This window comes from Crinia signifera, chromosome 1 (genome assembly GCF_055691185.1).
Source record: "Crinia signifera chromosome 1, ASM5569118v1, whole genome shotgun sequence".
Classification (NCBI taxonomy): Eukaryota; Metazoa; Chordata; class Amphibia; order Anura; family Myobatrachidae; genus Crinia; species Crinia signifera.
Genome location: NC_139217.1, coordinates 92728573 through 92749680, shown reverse-complemented (window position 1 = coordinate 92749680; position 21108 = coordinate 92728573). Strand labels below are relative to the sequence as shown.

General features: G+C 44.5%; 1 protein-coding gene across 1 annotated transcript; it reads left to right on the top strand.

Annotated features, from left to right (window-relative positions):
• The first annotated feature begins 8384 nt into the window (after nucleotides 1-8384).
• On the top strand, nucleotides 8385-20901 carry SLC25A4 (solute carrier family 25 member 4). Its single transcript, XM_083170226.1, has 4 exons — nucleotides 8385-8951; nucleotides 16101-16587; nucleotides 18925-19065; nucleotides 20327-20901. The coding sequence occupies exons 1-4, from the start codon at nucleotides 8841-8843 to the stop codon at nucleotides 20482-20484; spliced, it is 897 nt and encodes a 298-aa protein (XP_083026352.1). The 5' UTR covers nucleotides 8385-8840; the 3' UTR covers nucleotides 20485-20901.
• Nucleotides 20902-21108: the final 207 nt, after the last annotated feature.

Below are 21108 nucleotides of genomic sequence, written 5' to 3'. Positions count from 1 at the left end.
AACTTTTATCAATGTCTTGCCCACATACCACTATTATACAGCCTCCTGCCCTATGTGGGGGGGAAGTGGGCTCCCCGGGAGCCAGGCAGCACAGGCTTCCCCCCCCCCCGGGAGAGCCAACAGGGGACCGGGTATTCACTGTACCCGATCGTGCATATGTAATGATCGGGTGCAGTGAATATATGAATATCTAATGAGCGGCTCTCGGCTCCCTGCTGGCTGCTCTGTGTAAATATATATATATATATATATATATATATATATATATATGTATATATATATATATATATATATATATATTTATTTTTTTATTAAATATATATTCATGTGCTATAAGCACATGAATAAAAATAGCATGCCCTTGCACAGAATAAAATTCCTGATTTTTTTACACCAAAATGAAAACAAAAAAACTTTTATTTTAAAAGTTCACATTCCACTTCTCCATGAAAAGATGGAGAATTGCTACACGGAGAGACACGCCAAAAATCACTTAGAAAGACGGCAAGAAGTGCACGTTGAATAGGGTTGTTCGCTTTTTGAGACCAAAATTCTCCGTCCAACGCGAGAAAAGCACAAACTCGCCATAAAACACAGTGAATTTTTCTCATTGAATACTACCCAAAGTGATGCGCGGGAGCGCGCATCGCATAGTACAAAACGGAGCGGGACGAAAACGGAGCGTCTATGGGCTCCTAAAGTCAGATCCAATTTCTGATAGTATTTTTAGAGCAGAAAGTAGTGTCTGATTTTTTTCAGACCGACTGGAATATAGCAGTTGCAGGCCAGGAATTAATGATAGCCAAGTTAGCACATCTCACACAAAGCAGCCTGTCAAAATAGCTAATGTACTGTACATGTCAATTTTCGTTTTTTGGTTCCCCTGTTCAATTCATCTTTTTTTTTTGTCAGAAAATACTTTATATGGGTTTTTACAAGAAGAACAAAGCATATAGAACGTTAGCCATAAACAAGCGATTTGCAATGAAATCAGAGTACAGAGACATTACATTACAGTAAACAGGGCCGCCGACAGGGGGGTGCCAGGGGTACAACTGTCCCGGGCCCCCAGCCTCTGGAGGGGCCTGGGCAGCTGCCCACAGTGGCATGGCAACCCCCCCCCCCCCCCTCGCCGGCGGCCAGGCTCGCACAATATGATGTTGCTGTGCCGCCGACACCACCGCTGGTAACTAATTGGGGTGGGGGAGGCGGGGTGCCGGCGCACGAGGGGGGGGGTGCCGCTGGGGGCCCAGGCTGTAGGTCAGTCCCGGGCCCCAACATTACTAGTGGTGGCCCTGACAGTAAATAGCTATAAGAGAAACCAGTACGTTTTGTTTTGAGATCAAGGTATATTTTTAATTTTTAAAGTTAGAAATGATTACAATTATGCTGTTTTTTGTCTGACTTTCAAACTCACCCAAAACCTCTGGATCTGAGTTTCTACTGGAAGCTCTTATGAGGAGCTGAAAGCTTCCGACTTTTTGTGAACTTGGGCACTATTACATTGGCCGACTGGAAGATGCATGGGAAGCTCAGGGGTTTTATTATAATATATTGACATTGACTTTGCCGACATTCACAGTGGGGAGATGACAATGGCAAGATGGTGGTATCGACAACCACATTGGGTACTTGTGAGTTATCCGGGCGTCCGATTTTTTGATTGTATGCCTTAAGTTAAGGCATACAATCAGATGCGATGCGATGCGATATCGCATCGCATCGCATGCGACCATCGGATGCGATGACCCGATTTTTCCATAGGAATCAATGTTAAAATGATTCCTATGGAAAAAGGGGTCCTTTTCATACCCCTACTATCCAAGTGGGCATGGAGTTGGATATAAACCTGTGGCGAGCGTAGCGAGCCACCGAGCCCGAAGCGTGGCGAGCGAAGCGAGCCCCGCGAGGGGACGGTATTCTGTGTCCCCTCGCGGGGCTCGCTACGCTCGCCACGCTTCGGGCTCGGTGGCTCGCTACGCTCGCCACAGGTTTATATCCAACTCCATGCCCACTTGGATAGTAGGGGTATGAAAAGGACCCTTTTTCCCATTGAATTCCATGTTAAAATGGACTCAGTCCATTTTAACATTGATTCCTATGGAAAAATCGGGTCATCGCATCGCATCGCATCCGATGGTCGCATGCGATGCGATGCGATGTCCCGATCCGACCCGATTTAAAAATCGGACGCCCGGATAACTCACAAGTACCCCACATTGTTATTCAGCATACTGACACTGATGTAATGCTGACATGGTCATAATGTTGACAATGCTTTCTAACCCCTAAGCCTAACCATAACGCAAATGCCGACACATCACGCAGTACTTCAACATTTTGTTCATATTTACAGGTATGATGTCGACGTTTAACCATGCCAATATCATAACTGCTGACATTTTGGTGTCGACATTATAAATGTCAACATAGTGATTGTCTATTATGTGACTGATAAGCCGTGGGGGTTCTGCCGGATCTACATAATTAATTGTGACCTTACTGAGGTGTAGAGACATTTGGGTAAATTTACTAAGATGGGCGTTCTAATGAAGATGGGATGTTGCCCATAGCAACCAATCAGTTTCTATCTATTATCTTCTAGAAGGTGCTAAATAAACGAGAAGTAGAATCTGATTTCTTTACTACTGGCAACATCCCATCTTCAATAGAATTCACATCTTATTAAATATACCCTATAATCCCCTAACTGAGATCATACTCCACTCCGGGGCTGGGAGCCTGTATCGCTATTTGCCAGGCAGCGGGAAGCACTGCTGATTTTGAAAAGACTGGCCGGTTGCCCATGCTGGTTGTGTAATACTCCTGGGGAACACTGGGGCAGAGACAATATAAAGGAATACTGTGCATCCTTATGGAATCATACGTGCCTGGTGAACAGTATCCTGTATTCCATGTACCACGCATGTTGCAGTAACACTTTTAGTAAATTGATAAACATTGTAAACTACCCGTTCACTGATGGCCAAATGTATCCAGCTTCAAAATGTGATAAAATGGAGAGTGATAAACAGCCAGCCAATCAGCTCCTACCTGTCATTTTTCAAACCCAGCCTGTAACATGGCAGTTAGGAGCTGATTGGCTGGCTGTTTAGCACTCTCCACTTTATCACTTTTTGAACCTTGATACATCTGGCCCTCAATGTGCCCAAATTACTATGCCCACCAGGTGATCTTATGTAAAGTACAGTAGCTATTCCGCTCATAACGCTGATTTAAGGTGCCCACAGACGCATCGATCCCGGCGTGCGTTCTGTGCTTAACTAGCACACATAGCATTGCATCGTATCGTATGCCTTGTGCATGCGATGTGCATGCGATGCGATGCTATGCTATAAAAAGCTAGTACAAAAAGTATGTGCAGCACATACTTTTTGTACTGTGCGATGAGGTGCCGCGGGAGTGCGCACCCCATTGCATAGCATCGCACCGCCGGGATCGGTGCGTGTGTGGGCACCTTTAGGATGTCTCAGTCTGTATAAGAATGGAATGAGGAAGGTATGCAGAGACTAACAAAGTGCACAGAATAATGGGCCTTATTCTAGTTCACTCTTTCTGACAAAATCCTTCTTAAATGGACAAAACCATGTGCACTGCAGGTGGGGCAGATGTTACTTGTGCAGAGAGAATTAGATTTGGGTGAGTTATTTTGTTTATGTGCAGGGTAAATACTGGCTGCTTTAGTTTTACACTGCAATATAGATCTCACTTTGAAGTAAAACCCCACCAAAATCTAGTTCTCTCTGCACAAGTTACATCTGCCCCACCTGCAGTGCACATGGATTTGTCCATCTAAGAAGGATTTTGTCAGAAAGAGTGAACTAGAATAAGGCCCAATGTGTAATTGGCAATAGCAGCAGCAGGGGGAGCGTTATCAAAATGGCTGCACTAGTGCATGGGGTTCTCAAACTCGGTCCTCGGGACTCCACACAGTTCACGTTCTCCAGGTCACCGACAGGCAGGGCTATTTTTGTGCAGGCTCCAGCAGGAACTGAGGCCCTTATTCTAGGTCACTCTTTCTGACAAAATATTTCTTAGATGGACAAAACCATTTGCACTGCAGGTGAGGCAGGTGTAAAACCCCACCCAAATCTAATTATCTCTGGACAAGTAACACCTGCCTCACCTGCAGTGCACATGGTTTTGTCCATCTAAGAAATATTTTGTCAGAAAGAGTGAACTAGAATAAGGGCCTCAGTTCCTGCTGGAGCCTGCACAAAAATAGCCCTGCCGACAGGTGCATTCATTACTCAATGACATCATTTTAAAAGAGCCACAGGTGGGGCTAATTACTTCACTTGTGATTCTGTGAGGAGAACTGTAAAACATGCCCTGTGTGGGTTCCTGATGACCGAGTTTGAGAACCTGTGCACTAGTGCATTGTTTGAGGGGGCATTTCTAAAGTGCACAAGGAGTGAACCAGTGGGCAGCAATCTACTGTAGGTCTAATGGGGCCCATACATCAGACAATCCATATTCTGCTGATGCCTCGGTTGGTGGATTGGGAAAAATCCAACATGTTTGAACGCTCAATTTACTTATTCTAATCAAAAGATCAGGATTTGCTATTTAGGGATTTCTATGCTGTTTTTGACAGAACGGCAATCATCATTGTCCATGAACTGCAGAACAAGGAATCAGGCTATAAATATGGTATAGTAGACAATGTCTAAGTCGACAGTAAGTAAGTTTTATTTATATAGCGCACTTTCTCCAACAGGACTCAAGGCGCTTTACAGACATCAAACAATGCACATAATACATAGGATTCGGGTTGTACAGTAATAGATAAATCACACAGACATAAAAGAAAACCTTAAGAACACAGTAGGCACAATGCAGTGTTGGTGCATGCATTTTGGAAAATATCATAGAGCTGAAGTGCGCGAGGCACCATGCCCGAAGGGGATGCGGTACATATATATATACGGTGACCATCTAGACGTACGATTACATAGACACCAAAAAATCATGAAAACCTTTTGGCTGTTGACCATAACCTTGTGTTGACCCTTTTTCAGCATCGAACTAGCCATTGTCGACTATTAGTGGTTAACCCAGACACATACTTGCCTACCTGCGGGAGAAAATGCTCTGTTTTTGGACTTCCCTGGTAATGTATGATTGCCATCACCTGTGCGGAGCTAGGTAAAGGTGTTTCACCACAGGTTTATTTATTTATTTACTAACCATTTCTTATATAGCGCACACAGATTACGCAGCGCTTTACAGAGCATAGTTATAATCAAAAACACATAACAAATTACAGTACAAGACAGTTTAGGACAAGTACATGGTAAATATGGACAGTTGCATCAGGGGACAGGACACTGAAGCAATCATCAGGGTGGCAAAGGTTTATATATTCTAAGAAAGGCACATAAGGAGAGAGGGCCCTGCTCGTGAGAGCTTACATTCTAAAGGGGAGGGTTAGACAGACTGGGGTGACACAGAAGGTGAAGAAGTGAGCTTAGACAGGTTAGGTTGAGAGATTGTCAGGTTTTATGCAGGAGGGTGTGAAGGGTAAGTAAGTAAGTAAGTAAAATTTATATAGCGCACTTTCTCCAGCAGGACTCAGGGGTCAGCTTAGTCTTTAATATTTTAAGTCTAAAAAAGTGCTGGGTCATCCAAGAGTAGATATCACAGAGACAGTTGGAGATATGAGTGAGGATAGAGGGAGAGAGATCAGGAAAGGATCGGTAGATTTTAGTATTATCAGCATAGAGGTTGTAGTGGAAGTTAAGTGAGCAAATAAGCTCACCCAGAGAGGACATGTGGAGATAGAGAAGAAGAGGGCCAAGAATAAAATGTTGGGGGACACCTATTATCAATGGAAGAGCAGGAGAGGTGAAGTCATTAGAGGTACAGCTGTGCATTTTTAAAACAGACATTGCATATGCAATATGCAAGCAGAAAGAGTAATGGTGATGGCAATCATACATTATCAGGGAAGTCCAGGAGCAGAGCATTTTCTCCCTCATGGAAAGGGTCAGGTAGGCAAGTATGCCTAGACTAGGGTGACCAACTCATCCCTTTAATCCGGGGCACATATTAATTACACAGGTTCAGGGGCGTAACTATAGCACCGCAGCCCCCGCCACCGCAGGGGGGGCGCTGTGCATGTGGGGGCGCCGGGGGCTGCGGTGCTATAGTTACCCCCCCCCCAATCCCCCGCAGACTTACGTATCTTGCTGGTCCCGGCGGCTCTGTTCTTCTGATAAGGACCACAACAAAATGGCCGCCCCCATATAGCAAACAGTTCTCTGAAACTGTCTGCTGTACAGGGGCGGCCATTTTGTGGTGGTCCTCAGCAGATGAACGGACGGAGCCGCCGGGACCAGCGCGATAGGTAAGACTGCGGGGGAGGGGGTTAGCATAGGCGACGGGGCGGCCGGGGGGGGGGGGGTGCTCGACGGGGGGGCGGCGGCGTGGGGTGGGTATGGGCGCCCCCCCCCCCCCCTAACGGCGGGGGGGCGCCCAAAACGTAGCTACGCCACTGCACAGGTTCTGTGGCTGGCTTTCACCTGGTTTTAAACTACCACACCTCAAGACTCCATTTCACCTGGTTTTAAACTGCCACAGAACCTGTGTAATTAATATGTGTTCCGGATTAAAGGGATGAGTTGGTCACCCTAGCCTAGACATTGTCTATAATCTATACCAATGCTTCTCAAACTCAGTCCTCAGACAAAACATGCACTGTGTGGGGTCCTGAGGACCGACTCTGAGAACCTGTAACCTATACCGTGACCTATAAATGTTTGGCTGGATGGCTGGCATAAGCATGAGGACTATGGACATAAACAACTACTGGATACTGGAGGAGAATAGGGAGTGGACATACTTCTTAAATCCCACAGTGCATCAATAATCTGTATGATGGACCAATTCAAGATGGCCTCTCCACAAACAGTAGTTGTTGTTTTTTAAGCAGACTTGCAACAATGTTGCTGCCTTCTGCAGAAAATGGAGCAGCTGGTAAGTGTTTTTAACCATGACAATAGAAAATGCAAATCATTGTATGGATTAGCTCTGGGGCAGCCAACTCTAGTCCTCGACAGCTACCAACAGTGCATGTTTTGCAGGTCTCCTCATAGAATCACAAGTGAACTAATTAGCTCCATCTATGTATCTTTTAAAATGTGTCAGTTAATAATGAGTGCAGCTGTGCAGCAGCTAGGTTGTCTGGAAAATGTGAACTGTTGGTAGCTCTCGAGGGCTAGGGTTGGCTACCACTGGATTAGCTGCATCAAATAAAAAGGGGTATGGGTAAAAACCGGACCAGGAAAAAAAATCCGGACCGGACATCAAACTCTGCATTTTGGAGCTAGTAGCCTTTGGTCCGGGGGGTGTCCTGTCCGGGAGGGGGGGCTGACTGTGACACCTGTAACCAAGTAGAGGAGGAGGGGTAGAATAACGTCTCCCTTTATGGTCCGGGTAACAAAAACCGGACGGTCTGGACCACACAGGGAAGCTGTAATCTCCCCTCCCCCATGTCCCTGGTGATAGCTATCACAGGGACCCCCCAGACAAGACACCCCCCGGACTGGACCCTACAAGCTCCGGACTGCAGATTTTGATGTCCCGTCCGGCAGTCCGGAGTCTAGTCCGGGTCTGGTTTTTACATAGTCCCAATAAAAAGTCAATAAAAGTGCACATTTACTTTATTATGAAACTGACAATACTGTACGTGTTCAGCTTGGCAAAAGTGCCGCTTGTTTGGGTGACAGCATGCTACAGATGACTGCGCTCATTATTACTCATACCTCCTCCCAACATGACCCTCCCCAGGAGGGACACATTGCTCTGCTCCTACACGTCTTGATGTATGATGGAAGTGCAGGAGCAGAGCATTGTGTCCCTCCTGGAGAGGGTCATGTTTGCCTACCTGACCCTCTTGAACAGTATATAGGCTGTCAGAGACTGTATGTGTGTGTGCGTGGAGCAGCCGTATCCTGTGTAGTTCTAGTAACCGGTAACAGATCAGCAGACTGCACAGTCAGTGACTGACACAGGGACGCTGTCTCTGCATCTAAGGGGACCTGCAGCAATTTAAGGGTGGGGGGAGTACATGTGAAGGTGACTCGGGATCATAGCACTGGCTGCTGCATAACGTGTCAAAGTCATGGAAGCAAATAGTCAGTGTGATCATTGCTCACAGTGCTGCTGTATTCGGCGTACTGTAGCATTGGGTTAGGTGCAGTAAGCAGGACATTACGGGCTGGGATCACTGAAGCCCTGATATAACACGTCATAACAGTTTTTGCAATCAGTTACAAAACAAGTCAGAACTTGAGTGCCCTGGATTTGTTGATCTCTCATGCACAAACATTATAGAGATGAGAGTATTATTTTTCTTTTCCAGATAATTACTCAGTATTATCTTGTCATGGTAAAGACTAATTATTACCAACACTGCAGTCTGCATAGCACTTTTTCTGCCTTCGTTCTGAGTATTATCTAGCCTCCTATACCTCCCCATCCCCTCTCCGGTCTCCTGGCATCCTGCTGGGACTCTGGGCGCATGCTGTGACATAGTAAACTTCACTCAGGACTAGATAACTTTAAAATGCCCTTTAAAAGTTCTATCTGCACCTGCATGGCAGGGGTCTCCATAAAGCAATATGTCTGCCGTGCCCCAGATGCCCTCTGATCTGGGCAAAGCAGCCAATTAGAAGCTGTTCCCAAGTGCCCTCCCTCGGGGGATCCAGTGTCTTTATAAAGAGGGGCAACTCTGCCCTCCGTCCTATTTGGGCTGGCAGTGCTGCATACAGGGATTTGCTGGGAGTCACAGGTGCTAGATCTCAGCTACTTCCAGGATGGGTGACCAGGCGATGAGCTTCCTCAAGGACTTTCTAGCAGGTGGGATTGCTGCAGCTATTTCCAAGACTGCTGTTGCCCCCATTGAAAGAGTAAAGTTGCTGCTGCAGGTAAGATCACCAATGCCAGATCATCACTATGCCACTATGCAGGGGTTATAAAGTAACAATGTTATGTGTATATGCTGCAAACAATGCACTCACTGCACTAAGCTTCACAAAGTGATAAAGTGGAGAGTGATAAACAACCAACCAATCAGCTCCTGCCTGACATTTTTCAAACCCAGTCTGTAACATGGTATGTACGAGCTGATTGGCTGGCTGTTTATCACTCTCCATTTTAGCACTTTTTTAAGCTTCGTGCATCTGGCCCACTACTATCTTTATGTATACTTGCAATGGGTTTATGCCAGGGTTGTTTTATTTGCATGTTTTTCATGATGTATAGACCTCACATGAGGATATGAATGACTTACTGGCGTGTTACTTCCTACAACTGCTGGTCCCCACTATATTACATGCACTTTAGGAATAGAGTGGCTGCAGCCGGAAAGCTCAGAGAGGAAGAGATCACTATGTACTAAAGGTCTGAATGACACGTGAGCCAGGCTGGCAGGGGCAGAACTTGAGCCCGGGGAGGGCACCAGTGACACAGCCCAGGCAGCTGTCAGTGACTAAATATGGAAAGTGTCTCCTGGCTGCCCATTGACTGTTTTTAGAACAGAACCCATCACATGATGCAGTGGAACATATGCCAAGTCAATCCTGAGACACTGACTTCTACCAAGACAAAATGTCAGGCAGCAAATCCACATTGTGCTTGGCCTAGTAACTATTTATTTCATACCATGTTCAAATATGCCCTTTATTGTCCTACAGTTTTGCAGTAAATACAATAGCAAGATTGTGTGACTGAACATTGCATATTTCCAGGTCCAGCGGTATGTGACACATATGTTATGCAAAAAGAAATCTCTATAAAACCAAAATCCATGTTATTTTTCCACAAAGATTGATACCAAGTTGTCAACTGAAACAAATAACCATTCTCAACAAGCAATATTTTACATAGCAGTATTTTTAAAACATTATCTTGCGTTCCATTATTCATAGCCCATCAGTTTTTTTCTCTCTTGCATTTACAGTATTTAGAATTGGAAAAACTCATATGGAATGCATCCCGAGTTCTTTTTTTAAGCCCATGTAAAATATGGATGTGAATGTGTGCGTGTGTGCTTGAATGGAAAGAAAAAAAAATGGACCTAATTCAGACCTAATCGCAGAGCACATTATGTTTGCAAATTGATAAAACTATGCTGCACTGCAGTTGGGGCAGATGTAACACATGCAGGGCGTGATGTATTAATATACATAGCCGCCCTTCGCCTGCCAGCCGCCGCAATGCTGCCGGATATGTACTAACATATGCGGCTAGCATCGGGTTGCGGTGACGGAGACCCCCGCAATACCTGTAATGTGGTGTGCGGGGGTCTCCGTCACATCCCGGCGGCTGGCAGTGTCCCCCTGCTTCTCCTCCTCCCCCCTGCAGCCGGATGTCCTCCCGGCTGTGACACCTGCTGGGGGAGGAGGAGACAACGGAGGACGGGAGGGGGGGGGGGGCGCGCGGGCGGAGAAGGAAGCCCATAGGCTTCTATAGGGTATCGCCACCCAGAGGGTGGCGATACCCTGCCCAGCAGAGACGGCACGGATGGCTAATGGTAAATAGGAAAATGCGGTAAAACCCCCGTTTTACCGCATTTTACCTTTAGTACATCCTGCTCGCAGAGAGTTAGATTTGGGTGCATTATTTTGTTTCTCTGCAGGATAAATACTGGCTGCTTTATTTTCACACTGCAATTTAGATTTCAGTATGAACGCAACCCACCCAAATCTAACGTTCTCTGCGCATTTTATATCAGCACCACCTGCAGTGCACATGGTTTTGTCAATAGGTCTAAAGGTCCATAGTGTATATTGCACTTTGTGTGTTTATATGGTTTCAGGTGTGTTCAATAATCTGTCTGTTGCAGGCTGATGTATTTTAATAATTAGGGATGATTCCTTCCGACATTTATTGAAAAAGTAAGTAGTGCAGTTAATCTTAGAAATTTGAGGTATTTGACTGATGGGTTGTGTACAGGATTCCAGCACTTACTATGCCAGCAGTCGGAAGACAATGCTGATTGTCAGGATGTCGTCAGCTGGTAGGCATGTAGGCTACCCCTCTGCCCCAACTACCCTAACCCACCCTACCTGCAGCTTAACCCTACCGCCCCAACAACCTAATCCTAACCATCTTCCTTCAGGTTCACTCGCAAAGGCACAATCACTCTCTAATGGACAAAACCATATGCACTGCAGGTGGGGCTGATGTAACATGTGCAGAGAGAGTTAGATTCGGGTGTTTTATCGTTTCTGTGCAGGGTAAATACTGGCTGCTTTATTTTTACACTGCGATATAGACATCAGTTTGAAGTACAAACCCCACCCAAATCTAACTCTCTCTGAGCATGTTACATCAGCCCCTCCTGCAGTGCATATGGTTTTGTCCATTAGAGAGTGATTGTGCCTTTGCGAGTGAACCAGAATAATCCCCTTAGTGAGTAACCCTAACCATAGCCCTTTATGCCTAGTCCTAACCATTGCCACTTAGTGCCTAATCCTAATCCTGCCTTTTTAGTGCCTAATCCTTCAGCCCCTGCAGTTTAAAGGTGCCCATACACGTACCAATTACCCGGTACTTTTTGTGCTAAAATAGCATCGTTGTGCATATGTTGTGCATGGGATGCGATGCTATTTTAGCACAAAAAGTACCGGGTAATTGGTACGTGTATGGGCACCTTTACCTTTACTCTCCCCCTAGTGCCAGTCTTCACACTAGTGTTGGGATTCCTACTGTATGTCGGTATCTCGTTTGCCAGACTACAGAGTACAAATGGTTGCTGCTTTAAAAATAAAATGTCCGAGTTCAGCCGGGAACCCGCACCACCAGCGATCTTGGACGTCATAACATCCGACCCTGGATGGGGACAGCCATTAAGGCGATGGGTTCTAAAGGTTGACAGGGTCAAAAGGTCAACAGTTGAATGGTCAGCATTAAGTTAGGTCGAAATGGTCAAAGGGTTGACAGGGTCAACTTGTAAATCGTCAACACAAATTTTTTTATACTTTTTTCATGTTATTTTAACCTTAAACCTTTTATTTTGCCTAACACTAACCCTCACCCTGTTGCCTAACCCTAACCATCCATTTCCGCAGCCTAATTCAAATCTTTTTGTGCCAACAGTTTTTTACCTTTTGACTCTGTCGACCTATTCACTGTTGATCATCTGATGTCAACCTATTGACTATATATCAATAGTTTGACACCAGATGACACTATGTCTTCAAAAACATTAGTTCTCACTAGTGCTAGTGAGGGTTTCCCCAGGGCCGTAGTAAGGGCCTCATGGAAATGTTCAAGGGCCCATTATGAGAAATAGAAGAGGTGAGGCCAGTGCCTAGTAGGCATGTAGATCCAATACACTAGAAGCCTCAATGTCTCCCTAAATCTAAAAGTACAAAATTGCATAAAATTTGTGTGTAAAATAGAGGGTATGTGGTCGTTACATAGGGTTGACCACTATTGGTGGACAGGCCATAGGTATTGACATGAAAAAGGTTGACATTCCTTAGGTCAAACACAAGAAAGACATGGTAGCACAGTGCTAATTTGAAGAGGAATAATTAAACACCATGGGATGTCAATTGTAAAAGTTTACTCTTAAAAAACACACAGAATTATTACATTGCCATTAACATGTAAAATAATAAGAAATAAAAATAAATAAAAGAATCTCACGGACAGGATGGATGAGGGGGGCCACCAGGGCCCAGGCCTTTCTGGGTTGGTCCAATTAGGTAAGTGCACTTTACCACGGCCGTTATTTGCAATTCCACTGCTCGAAGTGAAGTGGAGATGGGGAGGGAGTGATGTATCCTCTCACTTTACGGGTATCCAGTAGGGGTGCCGCTGGAGGAATGGGTAGGGTTAATAAAGTAACGGATTGGGGTCCAAAATCTGCTCGGAGAAACGGGAACCTTCATTGGCCAGTGATGGATCCCGATCAGACCTCCTCCTTCAGGTGACCGTATGTGTGGATCCACCTGGGATTATCGTGTGGTGAGTTCTTGTGGAGGATGGCAGTGGTCCTCAGGGATTGTGCCTGGGGTGACACAACCTCAACAGGTGGCTGAGAGTGGTGGGTCTCACCTGGAGGTGGGTCCCGTGCTGGTTTTCCAAGGAGGGCACAGCCTCAACAGGTGGCTGGAAGTGGTGGAGGTGGATCTCTGTTCTTTGTCCCAAGGTAGATTCAATAGGTCCTGTAGAGGAATCCGCAAAACCGCAGTGGACAAGAGTGGTGGATGATGGTGGGTGGCTGTTGGTCCAATCCTGAGAGTGGTAGGGTGTTAAGCTAACGCATTTCACCAGTTTAACCAGTTCAACTGGCTTTATCAAAGGCTTTATCGAGCAGTGGAATTGTAAATAACGGCTGTGGTAAAGTGCATTTACCTAATTGGACCAACCCACAAAGGCCTGGGCCCTGGTGGCCCCCCATCCTTCCTGTCAGTGAGATTCTTTTATTAATTTTTATTTCTTATTATTTCATATGTTAATGTCAATGTAATAATTCTGTGTGTTTTTTTAAGAGTAAACTTTTACAATTTACATCCTATGGTGTTTAATTATTCCTCCTCAAATTAGCGCTGTGCTACCACGTCTTTCTTGTGTTTTTTCTACCCAGTGGGATTAACTACCCCACTTTTGCACAGCAGCTGGGACTTGAACCATTACCAGCGCCTGTTTGTCCCCCAGCGGACAACCATTTTATATGACATTCCTTAGGTCAACCTGGTTAAAAGGTTCACTCAAGCAATAGGTCAAAAAGGATGACATGAAAAAAGTTGACATTCATTTTTCCCGGTTTACTTTTTCTTCAAAAAGAACTTAATAAGAATATAATAATGCGCCGAGCCATGCGAGGTGACAGATTACTCTGACAGCACCACGAATTGAAGCCAATAGGCTTCCATATGGTAATGACAAGTTTTCCTCTGCACTGAAGCCCCGGCGGATGGGCTTTGGTGCATTAGGAAATGCGGTAAAAACCCAGAAAACAGGTAATTTACTGCATTTTTTTCTTTAGTGCATCTCCACAAATTGAGAATTGTTGCTTTTGCGAAACCATTAACTCCAGAAAATATTCTGTGTGTAAAAAAAAAACTTTATTTAAATGGATATTATTAAAAATAAATTAGTGCCTCTGGGAGGGGGCTTGGCCATGAAAACAAAAGTTAACAAGAGGGAGAGGGAGAGATCTCTCCCCAGCTCAGCACACAGCACTGTGAGCCTGTCATCTCTCTGCACACTGCCCAACTCCCTGCAACGGGAAATGGAAGTGCAGGACCTGTCCCCTGCAGCAGACCTGGGCTCGGGTAAAAAGTTTGTCTGGGCGGTAGGCTGTGTTTATTCTACTCCGGAGAACACTGATGATCAGCAAGATTGATTGACATTGCCCATCAATCTCGTCCAAAGACAGAGATGCATGTGGACGCACATTACTGTTGCTATAGCTCCTACACGCACACACCTATGTAGGGGAGATCCCAGCTCACCCCCCTAGAGTCTGTTCTCAAGACTGCAGCAAGACTTCTCTTTCTCACCCAACACTTCACTTCTGCCAAGCTCTTTCAAGAATCTGCACTGGCTACAATACCTCTACATACGTAATCCTCTTCAAACTCCTCATCCTCACATAAAAGACCCTCTCTTACTCCACTGCTCCCAAAATCTACAACCTCATTTCTCTACATGCTCCCTCCTGCTCTCTTCGGTCAGCCAATGACTATCGCCATTCCTCTACCATGGTCACTGCATCCCACTTCATATATTTTGCATTTGCTGTCCCTCTTCAGTAGAATGAGTTCGCTTATCTTATGAGACTCTCCCCAACCAAAAAAGGTCGATACAAGCATTGAGTCGACATGGGGAAGGTCGACAATCAAAAGGTCGACATGGGGTTTTTCACTTTTTTGGCACCAACATGTGCTGACAGGTGGTATTTCGTGCCCTACCATCCACTAGGGCGTGGTGGGAGAATTAAAATAGTGTGCTGAGCGTAGCAAGGCACCGCGCCCGAAGCAAGGCGAGCGTAGCGAGCCATGCTAGGGGACACGGTGCCATGTTTTACTGTCCATGTTGACATTTTGAACAATTTTTTTTAAACCCCATGTCGACCTTTTGACTGCCAACCTTCCCTATGTCAACCTTTTTGCATGTCGGCCTTTCTGCATGTCGGCCTTTCTGCATGTCAACCTTCTTGTTTGTTGACCTAATGGTGTCGACCTTTTTGGTGTCTACCCGTTGTCCCACATCCTAATTAGCACGCCTTGTTGTTTTGACCTTGCGTCTAGACAGCTAAATTGCTCAACAACCAGATTGAGGGGCTGACTGAGTCGGATGCAGTGTTCCATCTGTGACTTCATACAAATGTCCCTACAGGGTATTTCCCAGGTGTACATCTGTGCTTCTGAATGTGCAAGGACCAAGACGCACAATAGAAGTGCCAGTAGATGCTGAAATACTGACAAGGGCATCTTTAGATGCACCAACCAGCATGTGATGCCGAATAAGTCCCTATGTCAGCTGATGCGGTGCAGTTGGCGCAGATGAAGATTGCAGTCTTTAGATTCTTATTTATGGTCAAATTGGATGTTCCTTGAGCAATCATGTTACATGCAGGCCACCCTAACACAGTCACCGTACAGAGTGAAAATGATGGTATATAGGCCATGGTGCACATTTATATTAAATACTGTTTACTGCTGAGTTCCATATTGCAGTTGGAAGGCATCTGCCCAAGTGCATGCCATTGGGTAAGATCTAACAGATAAATGCCTAAAGTTGCGACTGAATTACCTTAAAAAAAAAAAATAGTACTGAACCCAGCAGGAATGGGTGGCTGCTCTGGTAAAAAAAAAAAAAAAAGAGTTGGACAGCATTGTCTATCATTACAAGGAATGTGTTCCGTTTATATCTTCTTGTGTTTTTAGATCATATGTTCTGTCAGTTCTGTATACTGACATTGTTTATATCTTTACTTATCTAATATTTTATGTTTGTATAGTTTATATAGTTAGAAGTATTATTCACTATAGTGTATATCTTGTAATCTATACAATAACTTTATTCATTGTCTTTTTTTTTTATCTTCTGTTTAGGTCCAGCATGCCAGCAAGCAGATATCAGTTGAAGCCCAATATAAGGGGATCATGGACTGTGTGGTCCGAATTCCCAAAGAGCAGGGCTTTATTTCCTTCTGGAGAGGCAACCTTGCCAATGTCATCCGGTATTTCCCAACCCAAGCTCTCAACTTTGCCTTCAAGGACAAGTACAAGCAAATCTTTCTGGGGGGTGTAGACAGGCACACTCAGTTCTGGAGGTTTTTCCTTGGTAACCTGGCATCCGGAGGAGCAGCTGGTGCCACATCCCTCTGCTTTGTATACCCACTGGATTTTGCCAGAACCCGTCTAGCTGCTGATGTGGGTAAAGGCCCAGCCCAAAGAGAATTTAACGGCCTTGTAGATTGCATAAAAAAGATCTGGAAGTCAGATGGTGCTAAAGGTCTCTACCAGGGATTCAACGTGTCCGTCCAGGGCATTATCATTTATAGAGCGGCCTACTTTGGTGTCTATGACACCGCTAAGGGTGAGAACGTAATGATTATATGAGTGTATATACTAATAAGGAATCTATACTAACAAATGTTATTTGTCACAGAACTCACACCAACATATTCCTTACAGTGTGCATTTTACCTTGCTCCATATGTTAGGCTACCTTATGTACATGAGATCATAAGGTACCCCTGCCTCATAACATGCACTTGAATGAACCCCCACAGTGTAGTATTAAAAATATGCAAATATGGGATTCAGATCACCAGACCATGCGCTGATAAGCAGCTAGTGGAAACCAAACAAAAAAGTGAACAGCCTATTCACACACAACGATACAATACCATACAGGATATGAATGGTTTCCTCAGCGCTAATACAGATTCTTTCTTGTTCTCATGTGAATTACACCCAAAAAGAAGAAAGAAAAAAGCACAATAGTGTAATATTGTTAACAGAGAATTTTCAGTGTGATACGCCTTTAAGTGTTGAAAACTCGTACCAGATTTTTTGTCTACCTGATTAACAGTAGACAAATGCGTTTGTGATTTGAGGGGAATAATTCACCACCAAGGGAATCCACTCTGTCTTCTATTTACCAGATTTCAGACTCAAAGGGATGAGAAAGACATCATGGTGCAATACGTTTTAATAGTAAAAACAATTCCTTTTAAAATACACGGAGGGTATATAACAGAGGACTCTCACCAGAGGACTCTCACTCTCACCATTTGCGCATGTCCACAATGCAATTGTAGACAATCAGAGCTTTGTGATGTAACAAAAACAAATCACAAACGCATTTGTCTACTGTTAATCAGGTAGACAAAAAATCTGGTACGAGTTTTCAACACTTAAAGGCGTATCACACTGAAAATTCTCTGTTAACAATATTACACTATTGTGCTTTTTTCTTTCTTCTTTTTGGGTGTAATTCACATGAGAACAAGAAAGAATCTGTATTAGCGCTGAGGAAACCATTCATATCCTGTATGGTTCTGTAGTATTAAAAATAGTTATTCACATAATGTTACAATAAAAATATAAAGTGATGCTTATCTGAAGTGTGTAGTCAGAATCGTAGTGATCGCCACCTGATCACATGACCCAGGACTTCCTCTCAAAAGTATCTTGTGGTTTTCTCCAAAAACTGCATATTGGGAAGACATTTGGTATCCGTTTCTTAATCTGGGGTGTAGCTTTCTATATGTATTTATGTGTGCAGAAAAATAAATATATGTATGTGTGTATGTATGTGTGTGTGTGTGTGTGTGTGTGTGTGTGTGTGTGTGTGTGTGTGTATATGTAGATCGACTACAACCACATAACATACACAGTGGTTGCAGTTGTAATATACACACTGTATCCATCGTATACATAGAAAGATTAATTGCAGGATATCATTTGCCTCATTTGAAACTTTGGTACTTGTGAGTTATCTGGGCGTCCGATTTTGGTACTAGATCGCATACGATATCGCATGCGATATCGCATGCGATTTGCGATTTGCATGCGATATCGCATGCGATTTGCGATTTAGCATGCGATTTGAATAAGATTTGCTATTAATTTCATTACCCCACTATCCCCAAAGTGTGTCTATCAACGTGAACCCGAAGCGTGGCGAGCGCAGCGAGCCCGCGAGGGGCGGCGGTACGTGTCCTCCGACCTTTTCATGCCCTACTATCCACTAGGGCGTGGAGTGAGAATAGAATAGTGTGGCGAGCGCAGCGAGCCACCGAGCCCGAAGCGTGGCGAGCGCAGCGAGCCCCGCGAGGGGACGCGGACACCTTCACAGGTATCCGCGTGCCCTTGCGGGCTTCACAGGTGTCCGCGTCCCCTCGCGGGGCTCGCTGCGCTCGCCACGCTTCGGGCTCGGTGGCTCGCTGCGCTCGCCACACTATTCTATTCTCACTCCACGCCCTAGTGGATAGTAGGGCATGAAAAGGTCGGAGGACGCGTACCGCCGCCCCTCGCGGGCTCGCTGCGCTCGCCACGCTTCGGGTTCACGTTGATAGACACACTTTGGGGATAGTGGGGTAATGAAATGAATAGCAAATCTTATGCAAATCGCATGCTAAATCGCATGCAAATCGTAAATCGCATGCGATATCGTATGCGATATCGCATGCAAATCGCATGCAAATCGTAAGTACCCAAATCGGACGCCCAGATAACTCACAAGTACCGAAACTTTATATTGTTACTCATACTATTAGCCATAACAGAGTGTAAATCAGAGCTAGAACGTTGCAATGCCTACAGTAATTATGTGTAACTGATCTGTCCATTTACAATGTCTTGTGTTCTACTCTTCGTGACATAAATCTCAGGCTAAGCTGGCATTTTATTTCTGTTTCACCTACAGGCATGATGCCAGATCCCAAGAACGTGCACATAATGGTAAGCTGGATGATTGCTCAGTCTGTCACTGCTGTCGCTGGTCTGGTGTCCTATCCCTTTGACACGGTTAGGCGTCGTATGATGATGCAGTCTGGCAGGAGAGGAGGTAAGGCACATTTACTCCTCTTAGCGAGTACTTTATACTCTTGTATCCAACTTGTGAGTGATGTACTAAATTGTGGATTAAAAATGCAATTTGTAAAATGTATATGCTTTATTTTTCAGGACCCCTAACGTGTTTAGTAAATAATAATAAAACAAAAAATAAAGGTTCCTCTGACCCTTTCTGATCTGTCCCTAGGGGGCCCATTTATGGATCGTATTTACAGTGTGATCTGGGCAAAATATTACCATCAGGATTGCATTATAAAATACAATCCTATCACCTGAATGTATTTTCCCTGCGCGCAGGGACAGGACTCCGAAAGGACCCAAAATCACAGGAGGAGCGGGACGGGGCAGCAATGGGACATGGGAACGCCTAACGTTTCATGGGCGGCCCCATGCAAACACTGGGCATTTCCATGCAAATGCTGCCACACAGTGTGCCAGGGGAGCGGGCGGCTGACGTCACATGACCACTGTCCTCTCATCTCACATCTCTCTCCTATTAACTCCACAATTCTATTGTAATGCTCTTTTTCACTTTACAAACCTCTTCACATTCTCCTCAGCATCACTAGTGCGCAGCCAATCCCCTTCTCCACCCCGATATCCTAGCTATCCAACTATTACCATGCATCACAGTCCAGTGCAATCCCCCAGTGGAGACTTGTAATAAAATAATATGTTCCCTGATATCTATTATCTATTAACAGCATAGGCTGAATCACCCCATCCTAAAATGCTCCCATTAAATTTATAGGCGGAATAAAGCACTAACCAATAAACTCCTAGCTGTCATTTTTTCAAAACCCCATGTAAATTAAGAGTTAGAAGCTGATTGGTTAGTACCATGCTTTGCTAAATACCCCCTTAGTTTGTTACTAAAGGCAGGGCTGTTTTTCAACAGGCTCCAGCAGGAACTGAGGCCCTTATTCTAGTTCACTCTTTCTGACAAAATATTTCTTAGATGGACAAAACCATGTGCACTGCAGGTGAGACAGGTGTTACTTGTGCAGAGATAATTAGATTTGGGTGCGGTTTTACACCTGCCTCACCTGCAGTGCACATGGTTTTGTCCATCTAAGAAATATTTTGTCAGAAAGAGTGAACTAGAATAAGGGCCTCAGTTCCTGCTGGAGCCTGCTGAAAAATAGCCCTGACTAAAGGTATAACCCAAATGAAACTACTATGCATTGTGACTGGTTCATAGTTTTTACATGTTCCGTCTCTTCATAACCACTTACATGTCCGTGTCCCAACAGCTGATATCATGTACACGGGAACAATCGATTGCTGGAAGAAGATTGGGAAAGAGGAAGGAGCGAAAGCGTTCTTCAAGGGTGCTTGGTCTAACGTTTTGAGAGGCATGGGCGGTGCATTTGTACTTGTATTGTATGATGAAATCAAGAAATATGCATAAATAATGCTGCCACATTTTTACCCTTTCTAAGAACTCAGTGAAGCACCTGTTTTCAGTGACAAGAACAATCCCAATTTCCTCAGGAAGTTAACAAGGCAAGAAGGGGAGATACGGAACAAGAACATTAGATATATAGTTTCTCACCTTGTGATGAATGTGCGCTGTGGCGCCTCACAGGGTCTATGGGTACCTTCAGCTTGCTAACTTTAACTCACTAGAACAGTTTATAGTAGTAAATTATTCAAAGCTACACAAAAAAATAAAAATAAAATAAAAGGGTATATGGTTAAGAAAAAGAAGTTGGAAAATCCTGCCGCTCTGTATGCTGGTAATCGAAACCTGTACAACATTATATGTAAAGAAATGTAGTTATGTACTTTATAAATACAGTCAATAAAATATGTCTTCGAAAGACTATGTAGCTTCTCGGTCTGTTTTCATGAGGTTTGCTGACATTTAATATTACACAGTATTGGTATTTCTAAAGTTTCTTAGCAATAAACATTATGGGGGGAATTTACTAAGATGGGAGTTATATTTCACATGGAATGTTGCTATGGGAAACCAATCAGAATCCACTTCTTATTTATTTAGTACTTTCTAGAAGATATTAGTATCTGATTG

Coding starts and splice junctions, on each gene's coding strand:
- SLC25A4 (XM_083170226.1), top strand. CDS start 8,841: ATGGGTGACCAGGCGATGAGCTTCCTCAAGGACTTTCTAGCAGGTGGG. Junction 8,952..16,100: donor GAGTAAAGTTGCTGCTGCAG/GTAAGATCACCA, acceptor TCTTCTGTTTAG/GTCCAGCATGCCAGCAAGCA. Junction 16,588..18,924: donor TGTCTATGACACCGCTAAGG/GTGAGAACGTAA, acceptor TTTCACCTACAG/GCATGATGCCAGATCCCAAG.